The 16,612-nt window shown below is 38.4% G+C and overlaps 1 protein-coding gene across 5 annotated transcripts in view; it reads right to left on the bottom strand.

The window, feature by feature from the left end:
• WDR33 (WD repeat domain 33) overlaps positions 1 to 16,612 on the bottom strand; it is a 108,734-nt gene that overhangs the window by 18,114 nt on the left and 74,008 nt on the right. For all 5 annotated transcript variants that reach the window (XM_030324749.2, XM_030324751.1, XM_030324750.1 and 2 more), the window contains exons 8-12: positions 4,098 to 4,224; positions 2,074 to 2,228; positions 1,907 to 1,985; positions 1,344 to 1,454; positions 198 to 292 (exon numbers count right to left, since the gene is read on the bottom strand). In XM_030324749.2, coding sequence (XP_030180609.1) covers positions 198 to 292; positions 1,344 to 1,454; positions 1,907 to 1,985; positions 2,074 to 2,228; positions 4,098 to 4,224 — 567 coding nt within the window. The remainder of the gene's footprint in view (positions 1 to 197; positions 293 to 1,343; positions 1,455 to 1,906; positions 1,986 to 2,073; positions 2,229 to 4,097; positions 4,225 to 16,612) is intronic.

Raw genomic sequence — 16,612 nt, 5'->3', positions numbered from 1 at the left:
CAAATAGAAATACATCTATTGTCAATAGAGATTTTATAAACATAGTAGTCCAATAAAATGAACACTTTATAAAAATGAATTATCACTCACTAAACTGTAAAACTGAAATTAGTTTTATATAATCTTATCCATACCTAATAACACTTTTATAAAAGAATATCAGATTTCAAAGAACAATAAATGTGCAAGGGTCTTACCATATTCTACTCCATCTTCAGACATTCCAGGCAATAGGTTGAGATTATATCGATCTCGCATTTTATCACCTGGTCGGTTTCGGGTCCAAAATTTGCTGTCAAAACAAAACCATTTGGAGGGGCGAGGGGAGGAGCACAGTTTTGGTGTATTTCTGGGCACTTACAAATACCAAGCAGGGTAAACGCAATAAAGTTTTACAACACCTTTCTTCTAAAAATTTAAAATGTTGAATGATTTTTTTTATAAGAAGGCAGAACAAAATTTGAATAACAAAGTCATACTCCATACTCTATCTCCTTATTATTATATACATATTTATCAATCACTATAAAAATGTTGAACTACAGGGGCGCCTGGGTGGCTCAGTCAGCTGAATATCTGACTTCGGCTCAGGTCACAGGTCATGGGTTCGAGCCCCATGTCGGGCTCTGTGCTAACAGCTCAGAGCCTGGAGCCTGCTTCAGATTCTGTGTCTCCCTCTCTCTCTGCCCCTCCCCCTCTCGTGCTCTATCTCTCTCTCTCAAAAATAAATAAAGATTAAAAAAAATTCATAAAGGGGTGTCTGGGTGGCTCAGTCTGACTTCAGCTCTCAAGTCATAATCTCACAGTTTGTGGGTTTGAGCCCTGCGTTGGGCTCTGTGCTGACAGCTCAGAGCCTGGAGCCTGCTTTGGATTCTCTGTCTCCTTCTCTGTCTATCCTTCCCCCTCTCATTCTCTCTCTCTCTCTCTCAAAATTAAATTTTAAAAAATTTATAAAAAAGAGGTTGGACCACAAATTAATACATCAATAAAAATAAACATATATCGGGGTGCCTGGGTGGCGCAGTCGGTTAAGCGTCTGACTTCAGCCAGGTCACGATCTCGCGGTCCGTGAGTTCGAGCCCCGCATCAGGCTCTGGGCTGATGGCTCAGAGCCTGGAGCCTGTTTCCGATTCTGTGTCTCCCTCTCTCTCTGCCCCTCCCCCATTCATGCTCTGTCTCTCTCTGTCCCAAAAATAAAATAAAATTAAAAAAAATAAATTAAAAAAAAAAACAAAAAAAAAAGTTGAAAAAAAATTAAATAAATAAATAAATAAATAAACATATATCTTCTCTGCAGCTCTATAAACACAGTAATTCCTTGTTATTTTTGATATAAAGCTTACCTAGTATGGTCATTTGAGCCTGAGCAGAGAATATGTCCAAGAGGATGCCAAGCCAGACTCCAGATCATTCCTTCATGGGCCATCTCCATCCCACCCACTTCCTTCTCTACCCTGTAATAGCACCACAGAAAGAAGTCTTTTCAATAAAATCACACACACACACACACACACACACAGACATTTTATTTTACTGTAACACAAAGCTACCAAAGCCTTTTACTTTGAATCTGGTCAGTTCCACATGTTTCAGGGGTACTGATTTGTCATCAGTAATATAATCTTTGATTCAAAGAGCACTTCAGAGGGAAAAATGCTTCAAGAATGATTTCACCAATAAGAAACAAAGAAATCTGTTTTATTCTCCTTTAAAGGTTTCCACATCCAAAATGAAGGTGCTAATAAGTTTTCTATTCCAAGCTGGGTTTACAGAATTGAAAACTGCAGGAAGACTCTGATACAGGACATAGGAATACTCAGAAAAAAACACAAAATACCATGTTCTATACTTTTGGGAGCTCTTTTCATAAAATATACAACTGTTTTACATGGTAAGTATTACATACCCCACATGCCAGAATAACAAAGAGCCATCGGACCCGCCACTGGCAAATAGTCCTTCGTGAACAGGATGCCAGGCCACAGCTGTAAAACAAACGTGGGGGAAGGCAAAGTCGTCAGCATCTCAGCATACTAGTGGTGACAGAATGAGAAGCATGCCACAGCCACCGACCTGTGGCTTCTTTCTTGTGACCTCGGAAGACTTGAAGCTCTTCCTTCAGGTTTCGGATATCAAAAAGTTTGCAGAGGTGGTCACGTGATGCGGTGAGCAGCCAATTGCCATTGAGATTTAATTTCACTTCCATTACTGTGTTTTTATGGGCGTGACTAGAAACAAAGTACCAAGGAAATAATCTGTCAGAATTCAAAACAAGTATGAATCCATACAATGGCCATTTTGGTTAAAAAGGACATGGGTCAAGACGGCAAGAGGTCTGTAAAGCATGTAACAGCACAAGACCACAGTTAAAGTACACTTGAAAGAAATAGGTCAATGACAGAAATAACATCCATTATCTAAGCATAGTTTTCATTAACCAATTAAAATATCAACAGAACTTCAACTGTACAGGGAAGCTGATCTGTGAAGCAGGGAAGCACCTGAACATGTAAATTAATATTCAATAAAGCTCATTAACTTTTCAAAGTTCAGTGAAGCTCCTCTCATTAAGACAAAGCATAAAAAAGGGGCACAGGCTAGTTTGAGGGTTAATTTGAACTAAAAACACCGCAACAAGTCGAGGCCTGCAAGGAGCACCGCTCACGTTTCCCTCCAGCGGCTGCAGCCACTGCAGTCTGCAGCAAAGCAGCCTTGCTCCAACCCCTCACTCTGGATTTGCCTCCCTTCCCAGTCACAAGGACCAGGATCCAGCTGTTTCGTCAAAAACATGTTAGTAACATAGCCATTTAAATAGGAATGTCAACAAATAATTCAAAGACAAAACTTTATTATGAGGCTGCATCAGAAGTAAGCACCTCAGACAAAAAATGAGAATGGATTCAAAACTGGAGGGGAAACTTCCCTCTAAACAGATGTGGTGAGATGGAGAGGGCTGGGGCAGATGTGGCGAGATGGACAGGGGTGGCGAGATGGACAGATATGGTGAGATGGGACAGATGTGGCAAGATGGAGAGGGCTGGGGCAGATGTGGCGAGGTGGGCAGATGTGGCGAGATGGAGAGGGCTGGGGCAGATGTGGCGAGGTGGGCAGATGTGGCGAGATGGAGAGGGCTGGGGCAGATGTGGCGAGGTGGGCAGATGTGGCGAGATGGGCAGATGTGGCAAGATGGAGAGGGCTGCGGCAGATGTGGTGAGATGGACAGATGTGGCAAGACGGAGAGGGCTGGGGCAGATGTGGCAAGATGGACAGATGTGACAAGATGGAGAGGGCTGGGCAGATGTGGCGAGGTGGGCAGATGTGGTGAGATGGAGAGGGCTGGGATACATGTGGCGAGACGGACAGATGTGGCGAGATGGAGAAGGCTGCAGATGTGGTGAGATGGACAGATGTGGCAAGATGGAGAGGGCTGGGGCAGATGTGGCGAGAAGGTGAGGGCTGGGGCAGATGTGGCGAGATGGACAGATATGGTGAGATGGGACAGATGTAGTGAGATGGAGAGGGCTGGGGCAGATGTGGCGAGATGGACAGATGTGGCGAGATGGAGAGGGCTGGGGCAGATGTGGCGAGATGGACAGATATGGTGAGATGGGACAGATGTAGTGAGATGGAGAGGGCTGGGGCAGATGTGGCGAGATGGACAGATGTGGCGAGATGGAGAGGGCTGGGGCAGATGTGGCGAGGTGGGCAGATGTGGCGAGATGGAGAGGGCTGGGACAGATGTGGCGAGATGGGCAGATGTGGCGAGATGGAGAGGCCTGGGGTATGTCTAGTAAGTGGCACATCAGCTCCATATGGTACCAAACGGTACATCGTGAGACATGGCAACCTAGGGTAGCGAGAACCACCTCCTCCTCCCCACCCCCACCCCCACCCCCAGGATCCCCAAATCACATTTAGATACATACAGCAGAACAGAAACCACACTTAATTAATAAGAAGACTCTAGGTACGAGTCCATCTGTTGTCTACCCTAGATTTTCAAGAATACATGGTGGGAAAGAAGGCTCAAAGTTAAGGAATACAGGCAGCCTTGTGCCCCTTTGTTTAGGGACCAAGGTAGGGTTCCTATCACTTACAGTGTTGCAAGACTCTGCCCCGTCTTGGGATCCCAGAACTTGATTGGTTGTTGACTATCTTTACTTCCTGAAACAACTAACCCTTTTGTTGGATGCCAGTCTACACATTTCACATCTGCACCATGCCCTGTGGGAAACAAATTAAGATAAAACCTAATCAGTCACACATTTAAAGCAGAGTAGACAAAACTATTATAAGTTTTGATCCTAGTACTGTCATATTAATCTTTTTGAAAAGACTCTTTGGTCTTTCGAGTTTTGGATACAGCAACCTCTTTCAAGGCCACGATGCACAGGAACTATTCCTCTTCTCCTACAACTAAGCTCATCTTCTTGCCTACCTGCTGGAGGGCCAGTCAAAGCATTTTGGAAGTTGCATCACCCAAGCCCCATATTTAAAGCTTTTTATGTTTTTGCAGGACGATCATAATCATTGGGCACGATCCTTGCCGTTCACTCCAGGTTTTCCCACTTCACAATGATCCTTATAGATCAAAAGTCCTAAATTCAGATTCACACACCAGCATTTTCTAGATGTGTCAGTAGGAAAAGTATTCCACTTATTGAAATGAATTGATGAATTTGATTAAATCAAAATGAGAAAAACAATCCCTGCGTCATTCACACACATGCCAGCTACTCTGTTTAGTGCTTACTACAAGCATCACCGCTTGAAATCCTCACAAAATCCTGACAAAGATATGATCATTACATCCTTTTTATAAGGGAAGTAAAGAAACAGAAGGACTGGAGGGGTTAACTAAGATGTCCTAGTTTCCAAAGCTAGTCAACGAGAACAGGAGCTGGAATGTGAACCTGGTCTACAGGATTCCAGAAATAGTTCTCTCAACCACAGTGCTAGAGCATGAGGTCACTTCACAAGTGGAACACATTAACTGATACTAAAACTCACTAAAGTCAAAATCACAATTTACAGAACTCAAAGAAACTAGTTATGGCTTTTAAAAAATCAGTGCTATCCAGAAAAAGCCTCAGGAGCAGTTTATACAGCACTACAAAGCAGGTGAAAACAGAGGTAGAGAGTATTTCAAACAGCTCCCTCTCTAATCAAGACCAAATCCAGCTTCTATGAAGTTTGAAGTGGGAAGGAGAAAGGATATGGAAGAATATCAAGGGAGGGAGGTAGGGAAGAAGGAAGAGATGGTTCCAGAGGCACTAGAAAGTAAATTTGCACCAATTAAGGTGAGTGATTTGGGGCACCCAGGTGGCTCAGTTGGTTGAGCGTCCCACTCTTGATTTTGGCTCAGGTCATGATCTTGCAGTTCGTGAGATGGAGCCCTCTGTTGGGCTTGCACTGACGGTGCAGAGACCACTTAGGATCCTCTCTGCCCCTCCCCTGCTCGTGCTCTCTCTCTCAAAAGTAAATGAAGAAGGAGGAGGAGAAGGAGAAGGAGGAGGAGAAGAAGGAGGAGGAGAAGGAGAAGGAGGAGAAGGAGAAGGAAGAGAAGGAGAAGGAGGAGAAGAAGGAGGAGAAGGAGAAGGAGAAGGAGAAGGAGAAGGAGAAGGAGAAGGAGAAGGAGAAGGAGAAGGAGAGGAGGAGGAGGAAGAGGAGGAGGAGGAGGAAGAAGAAGAAGGAGGAGGAGGAGGAGGAGGAGGAGAAAAGAAGGATTTGCATCTCAAATAAGCAGGAACTTTAAAAACAAGACCCCATGCTGGCAAGCATGTAAGAAGATGCCAACTGCCTGGGCAACAGTTTAACAATGTGTACTGAAGCCTGAAAAATGTGTGTATCCTACAACCCAATGACCTCATGTCTCAGAATTTATCCTGAGGAAATAATGGATGTACAGAAAGATTTATTTACAAGAATGTTAACTGATAGTTTATTCTGAAATGCCCTCCAGAAACATATTGCAAAATATATTTCAGTATGGCATATGGGCTCAATGGAATATGATGCACCTGTTATAAATGATAATATAGTAATTTAATGATGTAATTACAATGTTCATGATACAATCTCAAAAATACCAGTGTGTGCAGTATTCCTGATGCCACGAATGTAAAAGATAAATTAAGACCATGAGTGTATGCAAACCTATCTAGAGAAAAAATGCAAGAAGTCTAGACACCAAACTGTTACCAGAAATATTATTAAGATGAGTAGAGGTATTAAGGTGATTCTTATTCCTGTGTGTTTTGTTTTTATATTTTCTTTTTGTAATGTTTTGTGCTGTATATATATAATGAACATATATAATTTTATATATGGGACCCGAAGGTGGAAAAGGGGAAATTTTATTGTTGTTTTGATTTTATTAAGAAAAAGAACTGAGGATGATAAAATTGAATAGAAATACACTTCAGTCCCCCAGCCCCTTGTTTGGCTTAAGAAAGTTTAATGTCATTAACAACTAAGATATGGCCAGGAAATTAAAAAAACTTTATAGGCCACTATCACCCAAAATCAAGTATTATGTATAGATACGTGTGTACTTTAGCCAAATTTGGAAAATACGTTAGAAAACACTTTTAAAATACGATGCACTGTGCAAAAAAAAGTTCATACTCTAAGCAGCCCCCTCTAACCTCGCCTTTTCTGGGATACTTTTGATATTGCCTCCACTTTATATGTTTAGTCTATATAGTATATGTTTAAAGAAGTATATGCAAAAAAAAAAAAAAAAAAAGAAAAAAAGAAAACCCTATCAGTTCATAAAAAAGAAACAAAATGTATTTTAGCTGCTTTGATTTTGTTTTCTGAAGTTTTCTACAATGTATTTAAGTAGAATCCAAGCCAAGTGAGGAATCCCATCTATCCTTTTCTGCTAAACAAATTTACCCATATCCAAACAAATCACTAATAAAAATCCAAGTGATTGGAACTGATTCTTAGATATTATTTTATTGGTCATTGTTCTTAATAATAAAATAAAAATACTACTATTAGCAAGCATATACACTTCTTATATGTATGGTATTATTCTTTTTTTTTTTTTTTTTTTTTAAGAGAGTAAGAACACGGGGGCGGAGGGGAGGGTGGCGGTGGACAGAGAGAGACAGAGAGAGACAGTGTCTTAAGCAAGCTCCACGCTCAGCACGGAACCTAATGAGGGGCTCGGTCCTAAAACCCTGGAATTGTGATCTGAGCAAAAAACAAGAGTCAGACGCCTGGCTGAGCCACCCAGGCACATCTGTATGGCACTATTAGTTATTCTAAGCAAAGCATGTATACTAATACTTTACATATGAAAATTACAAATAGGTTGAACAACTTGCCCATGATCACACAGCTGATATATAGCAGAGCAGACATCTTGAATGCAGGGAGCTGGCCCCTAAGCCATAGCTCTTAAATGCCTATTGCCCCATTAGATGTGGAAAGGTTCGTCTAAGAGTTACAGGAGGAAAAGAAAACATGTCCCTTTCTATTGGCTTCTATATGCACAAAGACTCACTGAAAGATAGCAGACAGGGAACAGATGGAAAGTCAAGTATCCAAGTCTTTACATTATTTTATTTTTAACTATATGCACATGTCATCTATTTTTTTATTAAACACAAATAAAAGTTACCTAAGAAAATATGTACAAAATAATATGTACACCATGCTAATAACATTTGTAGCTTAAAAAGACACACAGAGAGCACACACAAACATTTGCTCAAAAATGTACAAAATGTGTCTGAAAGAAAACACAAGAATCTCATCACATTAATTGCCTCCAAGAGAGGGAACTGAGTAAGGAGACTTCACTGTATATTGTTTGGTACTTTTTAAATACTGAAACACATGAATCATCTATTGAGAAAAAAATCAACTAAAATTTTTAATTTACTAAATAGCAGTAGACTGATTACCTCTGGAAAGTGGATACGAAATGGTTACAAGTAGCATGTATCATTGTTACAATTGTTTCAAATGAAAAGGAGGAAAAATAAATAGCTTAACCCTGGCGCAGAAGCACACTGATCTGCAACCGCTTCCTTCTTCAGTAAAAAAATGTTACTGAATTTCCAATGAAGTGACAAAAATGCTTTCAAATGATAAAATTGTACCCTCTCATGTCAGTGTTGACACAATTAGATCCAGAACAAGGAGACTAATAGAAATTTATCCTAAGAAAATAATCTAAAGGTTTTTTTTAACTTTTATATTTAAGAGATGGCATTTGAAACCTTGTTGAAAGTAGTGAAAATGTGTGAACAAATTTTAAAAGTGGGATAATTAAGCAAACTGTGTCATGGCCAAAAAAAAAGAACATACAACTATTAAAATAAGGATTCTAGGAACAAAGGAAAATGCTCATGAAATAAAGTGAATTTTAAACTAGCAACCAAAATAACATATGTATAAATGGTGCATATACCACAGGGGTGATTATGAAAATGTTCATGTGTAAGTACAGAAGTATGAATAAGCAGCAAATGAAAACTATATTGAGATCACAGAAACAAAGGTGAAGTGTTCATATTTTCTCTGTTACAGTGTGGTTTTAACCATAAATCACATAGGTTAGATTTTTGTGTGTGGGTAACTTTCTGATGTTTTTAAAATGAGAAAAAAACCCACCACTGAATGCAAGTTACTTTGCTAGGCAATATTTCTTCTATCAGAGTAACAAAAATCAAATTTGGTGACCCCAGCAATAAGAGAATAATAGGCACCGTCATCCATTACTGGTCAGAAAGTAAACTGGTACAATTTTGGGAGAGACCATTTGGTCAAATCTATCAAAATGTTATAGCCTTGAGAATGCAAGCTGGTACAGCCACTCTGGAAAACAGTATGGAACTGTTTCAAAAAACTAAAAATAGAATTACCCTATGACCCAGCAATTGCACTACTAGGCATTTATCCAAGGGATACAGGTGTGCTGTTTTAAAGGGACACATGCACCCCAATGTTTATAGCAGCACTATCAACAATAGCCAAAGCATGCAAAGAGCCCAAATGTCCATTGATTGATGAATGGATAAAGAAAATGTGGTATATATATACAATGGAATATTACTCATCAATCAAAAAGAATGAAATCTTGCCATTTGCAACTACATGCTTGGAACTATTATGCTAAGTGAAATTAGTCAGAAAAAGACAAAAATCATATGATTTCACTCATATGAGGACTTTAAGAGACAAAACAGATGAACATAAGGGAAGGGAAACAAAAATAATATAAAAACAGGGAGGGGGACAAAACAGAAGAGACTCATAAATATGGAGAACAAACTGAGGGTTACGGGAGGGGTTGTGGGAGGGGGGATGGGCTAAATGGGTAAGGGGCACTAAGGAATCTACTTCCGAAATCACTGTTGCACTATATGCTAATTTGGATGTAAATTTAAAAAAATAAAAAATTAAATTAAAAAAAAATGTTATAGCCTTAATTCTCCTAGAAATTTACCTGTGTCTGTAGTTGTAAAATCACACCAAAATTTTACAAACATATTTATTGTTCCTTGTTTGATTCGCAAGACTGGAAACAACCCAAACATCAATCAATGAGGGGTTACTTAGGAAAATTAAGGTAAATCCATGTAACTGAAAACAGTACAGCTGTTAAACTGAGGCAAGATGAGGGAACTTTTTGGGGGTGAAGGAAATGTTCTATATCTTGATTATGGTGGTGGTTACAACAATGAAGCAAAGGAAAGGAACATTTTGAAGGGACTGAAATGTTACATATCTTCATTATGGTATATGTCAAAATTCATAGAACTGAATACCTAGCAAGGGTGAATGTTACCATGTGTAATTTAGACCTCAATAAGCCTGACTTTCAAAAAAATATAAGCAGAAAAGCAAGGTGTAATTTCATCCAATTTGTACAAAAGAAAACGTAGCTGATAATAGTTTTTTAGGGAAAAGAAATGCTATGGGAATAAGTAGGCATTTACTCTTGTACTGCCTGAAGTTTTTAACATGTTCTTTTATTACTTTACTTAATGGCAACTGCCTTTGGTCTCCTTCTATTCAAATCTTAAGAAATGACTGATACTAATTAGTGCCTTTGTCTGTCAATACAGAACTAACCAGTGCTTGCAGTCCCAGGAAGATGTGCTTCAGAACCTCAGTGGGGATGCACTTTTTCGGATAGCTCTCAGACTCAGTATGAATGAATTAAGTTGTATATTTCAGGTTTTGTGAGCTGGGTGCTATATATAGAAGCTTAATTTTATATAAATTATTCTCTCACAGAAAAATGATTGAAGCCCAAACACACAGCTTACCAACTGTAACCATTAACCCAAAAGAATGTCTCTATACTAATTTTTATCATTTGAAAGGTCCAGAATTTCAGGATAGAACCATTCAAAATTCTTTGTGATCCCCAAATATGGAAACTTCAAGAATGTAATTAGTATTTGCAATGCTGAAGCAATTAACACAGATGGAATTGTTTATTCAAGTGATAACCGTTTTTACGACCCAGTGACCTAGATATTTTAGAGCTAACATCTTGCTAATGGCTCAAGATCTAGGACTAAAAACTTCTTGCCAATGGAAGACCAAGCAATTTTTAAAGTGGCCCTTAATTGTAACTTTTCAGAATCAAGCCTGAAAATATGAAGATAAAATTCAACATCAAACCAGCTCCAGGTACTACAAAGCCTAACACAGGGCAAGGTGTAGCCTTGCAGGGATCTGACAGGAGTCTACAGGTAGACTGTGGTAAACACATATAGTCTTCCATAGGAGAAGAGCTTTAAAGAGCCAGCAACATAGGTGCATGGTTACCAAGTAAAGATTCCAGGATCCCTGGGAAAGGTCACAGTACCTCTACCCACACTTGACTGCAATTAGAAAGGGAGGACAGGCTGGAAGAAAGATTAATATTCAAAGTTGGAGCTGCAATTGTTAAATTCTAAAACTAAGAGATTCCAGTTGCAAATCATTACATAAAGAACAAGACTGTCATAATAAATCTATGTGTGGAATCCCTTAAATACTTACAGTTACTTAAGAATTTAACCTGCACTGTCCAATACAGTAAAACTTATCAGCGACACGTGGCTACTTAAATTTGTGTTAATCAAAGTAAAAATTTAGGTTCTTCAGTGACACTAGTGACTTTTCAAGTGCTTGACAGCCACATGGAACTATTGGCTAGCATACTGGACAATACAGACATGGAATAGTTCCATCATCACAAAAATTCCTATTGGACAACACAGGTATAGACTGTAATTAGCCATTTTAAAGAAAGTTCCTCCTTAAGTTCCCATAATGGTATCATTTGTATTCACTGTTACATAATGAACAACAAAAGAAGTATCTTCAATTGATACTAGAGCCAGGAAGACCTGCAAAGTTATCCAGTGCTGAACTTGTTACATTAAGATAAAGCTGAGGCCTAAAAGGGGTAAGCCAGTGTCCAGAGGTGGCCTGGATTTCCTTACCATCCCTATCTTCCTTTCACCTTACTATATAGAACATCCAAATGAAGTGGCAAAATACAGCTGACCCTTGAACAGGGGATTGAACTGCACAGGTCCACTTACATGCACATGTTTTTTTGATAAATACAGCACTGTACTGTAAATGTATTTTCTATTCCTTATGATTTTCTTGGTAACATTTTTTTCCTCTAGCTTACTTTATTCTAAGAATACAACATATAATACATATGATGTATAAAATATGTATTTATCAACTGTTTATGTTATCAGTAAGGTTTGCCCATCGACAGTAGGTTATGAGCAGCTAAATTATTTTTAGGGAATCAAAAGTTACACATGGAGTTTGCAGCGGAGGGATCCAGGTCCCTAACCCCTGAGTTGGACAAGGGTCAAAAAGGTTCCTCTTGTTTCACCATCAGTCACATGTAACTGAGGAGACTGCAGTAGACCAACTTCTGTACACCTTTCCATGTCTCAGAATGACAGAAGAACAGAATCGAAGGGTAAAATTTAAAAATACATAAATGAGAATTGCTTCTTTTAACTACCTGAGAAGTAATCAGATGGATTCTGGAGACCAGGGAGTCTTATTAAGAATAAAGGGATGTGGGGGACAGGGGGAAGAAAAGAAAAAGAAAGGAACGTGGCAACCATGACCTAACTCCACCCAAAGAAATTATAAACTAACTTAACAATACTAGGTTACCTTTAGAGATTAAGCTTTGGGGGGAACGAATTCTGCATCATTTCTTAGCTAGCTAACACTCTCTTCCGGTCCTAGCTAAATGAACAGTGACAGAATTAGCATCTTTTAGGAGACAGGTGGTACTGCTTTGTGGATGAACTGGAGTCTGACACACCACACTTGTTTAACTTACTTCTTCAAAATAATTATTTGCAAAAAATAGCCATAAGTTGTACACCAGAATTTATGCCAAATAGGAAGAAAACAACAATTTTACTTATTACACGTGATCATTCCTTCACACGCTCATTTGTGTGCTTTCCCTTGCTCATTAATTCAAAATAAGTGTGCACAATAGCAACATTTATTGGGCTCCTACTTTGGATGCTCAATCTCTAAAATATGTATGTGATCACCAAACAAAATGAGGACTGAACACTGGGGAAATATTTGTAGAATCATATAATCCAGGTACAGTAACTTTCAACAAAGTTAATACTTAGAATAAAATGCCGAATAAAGACTGAAATCAAGCTAACAAAAACTAATGGTTCTTAAGAGACTTTTCTCCACAAATGAAAACAGAAAAATCTCTTTTAAAAAAAAAGTTACATAACTTGCCTAAAATAGCAAGATGCAGAATGCAAAACAATTTTTCCTAATTTGATGTGTTTTTCTTAGGACAGATCCTAGAAATAAAATGCAGAGACTTCTTAATAAAACCTAAAACTCTAAGAATAACAGGACAGATGGTTTAGTCATTAGATATTTGATGAACAGTCCCAGATGTACTTTTGTAGAAAGTGGAGGCTTTTCTGTTTATTTCCTATCTCAGAACCATAACATGTAGTTCAGTGACAGAAGCCAGTAGGGGAATGAGGTCTGTTTGTGGACTCTTCCTTTAGAAGAGGAGGTTCCCTGGCTTCTGTGATATTGTATGTAAACTGTGTGCCTCTGTGTGTTCAAGAACCTCATCTCTCCTCCACAGCCTCACCAGATCCTAAGGCATCTGTCATCCCACACAGGTAAATAGTCCTGCCTTAAGACAATGCATATGACCCCAAGGCTCGGTGAACAGTCTGAAAACCAGTATTTTTATTTGAAGGTCAAATATAGTGTCCATTTTCCCATTTTATTTTTCCTGGATCAGGCCAGTATATGAACAAATCTTAAGAAAAATTTCTTTTACACATAACTTACAAAAAGCACCAAGATTTTCTAATACAGGAAGAAAAAAAGCAAACAAAGAATTCAAGTACCATCTCATACATTAACAGTTGAAGAACTGTTATTCAAGAAAATGTGTCAAACAATAACAACAAACTCCATCTACTTCCAGCCACAGGAACATAAATGTGACAGATCAGTTTAAAGCAAAGGGTATTTGTTGCCAGGGTCCACAGCCAGACATTTTAGTATTCAATAGATTAGCGAACTCCATTAAAAAATTAAACATCATAAATAACTTGTACGCTGGCCAATAATTTATTAACATTTTACCTCCCTTTTTTTGCAAAATGATTTTAAAGCCAATCCAACTGTCAATGTCAACTGAAAGTGATACTATTAGTATTTCCGTCATCTAAATCTAGAAAGTGACATTAGTAAAAACTGATAGAATTAAATGGAAAGTCAATCATGGAAACATTATACCTCTAGGCAGTGTTTTCAAGGAGTATGTTCCAAGCAACAACAGAGCACAAAATCTTGGATGAAGGGGTTGTGTGGTCAGAGAGTCAGGCAATGTTGAATTTTAAAAATTAAGTTGTTGTTTTTTTTTCCATGTCTGAGAGTTGCTTTCAATATAGATTACAAATCTGCAGGTGAGAATCTGACCATGGGTTGTTTTTTTTTTTCCCCTCAAACCACTCACCAGTCTCCCAGAAGATGAATGTGGGAAATTATGAAATGCTAGCTTATTATATTGTGTGCAGTGATGAACTCAAATTCAGGACCGCAGACACCTCTGAGGGAAGAGGGGAAGGGCACTGGGGAAGGGCGTGTAAAGGGATTTTCACCACATCTGTAATGTGCTCTTCTTTTAAAAAAATTCAGAAATAAGCATGGCAAAATGGAAGGATTTGACACAGCTGAGTGTTAACACAAAAGTGTTTATCAGGTTGTAAAAAACTGAAATGTAAGGTGTCAGAAGAGTATCCAGTATACAGGCATAAAAATTCAAATGAAACAAGGGGGTAAGATACATCATAAATTTGCCAATCGCCTACTTAAGTCACACATTTAATTTGCATATGCAAGTAAAATGGTTTCTATTTATCTGTACCATGTATTTACATAAAGACTGACCTAAAAGAAATTGTCAGGTAGGTTAAAAACTGAAATTAAGCATACATGTCATAAGATTAATGCCAGGTAGCTACTTTTGGCATCAAAGTGAAATGTTTTATGAATATATGACATATAAATAATTTCTGAGCCCAATAAAAACATATACAGGTGTAAGTTTGCTAAAACTTACATGTCAGACTGCTACTGAACTTACACAATAATGTGGGGGAAGGGTGTAACAGAGGAAAAGCACAGCTTCCCTGAGTCAATTTAAAAGACTGTATTTAGAAAAATCTTGTGGATTATGTAAGGGAGAAAAACAATTAAGAGATGATTGATACAACAGGAAACTCTACACTTTCCCCCCCAAAACACTGCCTGATAGTGTAAAGAATGAGTGTCAACACTCTATATTCTTCAGTTCAAAAAGCAGGAACATTGCATCATGTTTTCTGCCAACCAGCAAACTCTTTGTTGGTTTTTCTTCTTTTAAAATATTCAAAAAAATAAAATTACAAGGCTATTTTGGACAATATTCATCAAAGAAGCCTAAAGGAAAAGAATGCAACCAAATATTCTTTCAATCTCATTGCTATTTTACTGTCCCAAATATTAACAACCAGTATCACAAAGCACAGGAGCCATTAGTCTGAGATGGGAGCTACCTGGTGTCCCATACACATGGCAGAAACCAGCTACAAAGTCCTTTATAAGAAAGTGTGCACTGGTGTGTGTGTGTGTGTGTGTGTGTGTGTGTGTGTGTGTGTGTAAGATCAGAAGTTCTCTAGCAAACATTTCTGCATACATTCGTAATTCAGTATTAATATACAGATGATGTAATAGTCTTAAAGAATCACGAAAAGAAGCATATAGTCACCACTTGAAAAACTAGAAAAGAAAGTATAAAAACCAAAAAAAAAAAAAAAAAAAAATCTTGGAAAGAATGATGGGAAGGCCTGGCAATACCAAGACTCCCAAGACTCCCAGAAAGAGTAGCACCTATGGTGTACCACATTAACAACAGAGTCACGAGCACCAGTAGACAGACACCTTGGCCAAAAGTGAAAAGAAGCCATGCCTGAAACCCCTAATAAAGAAGAAAAGGCAGAATCACAAAAGGAAAACAAGAGTAATTTTAAATTATACTTTAAGGCATTTTTTGGGAAAGCTTTCCTTCTGAAAAAAAGATTTAAAAAGTAAACTGATTCATCACCCTCAATTGGCCAGATTAAGGTCACTGTTTTTTAAAGTTGGAGGTTTAGGTACACAAAAGCAATAAGGAATCCTGACCAAACTAGAAGTAATTAATTAACTCCATGATAATCATAGTTATGCCCAACATCAACTGTACTGTGAATCTCTTGAGTTTTGCCAGTATCTACTTGTGTATATTTGCACATTTTTGGCTCCCTATAAACCCTTTTCATCTACCACTAAGGAAGGTAACAATGGCAAACTTAAAAGAAATTTACCTGTATCAGAACAAGGTTACACAAACCTCTAAGTAACTGCTGGAGGCAGGTGTCTACCACATGATTCCCAGCAGACTGTAATTTCAAGCTATTATTACTAAGAACTTTTTCTATAAATACGTAATCCGAGATGGCATCAACACTCCAACTGGCTCTTGACTATTATCTCCCTTTCTGTTTCAAAGCAGAAATAAGAAAACAAAACCTCAGCTGGGAGCTGGTGATATTACTTAGCTTCCATCATAGTATAAACAATCAAATAAATATGAGTCCACAATGACATAAATAACTGAATAAACAAATAAGAGTGGGGAGAAGAGTTGAATCTCTTGTGCATGAAAATTCCACATAACTTATGTAGTTACTGCACCCTCAAGGACATGAAGTGGAACTTCCCACACCTTAATTGTGGGCTGTGCTTCATGACTCTGCCTTCCAAAGAGCACAGCAGGGGAAGGCAGAGAAAGAGTAGCTTTACACTGGACAATTCTGACAAACACTGCCTCAACCTCGTGATCAAGGTCATCAGGTCATGTTGTTAGTGTACATCCTTGCTCTGAGGTAATGAAAAGGGCACTTGACCTCTGTGATGTTCCCCCCTCAAATCCCATAAAACCACAACCAATCATGAGAAAAATATCAGATACATCCCAATTGAGGGACATTCTACAAAGTACCATAAAATTTTCTCCTAAGTCATGATC

Source organism: Lynx canadensis, chromosome C1 (assembly GCF_007474595.2).
Source record: "Lynx canadensis isolate LIC74 chromosome C1, mLynCan4.pri.v2, whole genome shotgun sequence".
Taxonomy (NCBI): domain Eukaryota; kingdom Metazoa; phylum Chordata; class Mammalia; order Carnivora; family Felidae; genus Lynx; species Lynx canadensis.
The sequence above is the reverse complement of the archived record's forward strand: the minus strand, read 5'-3'. Positions and strand labels throughout refer to the sequence as shown.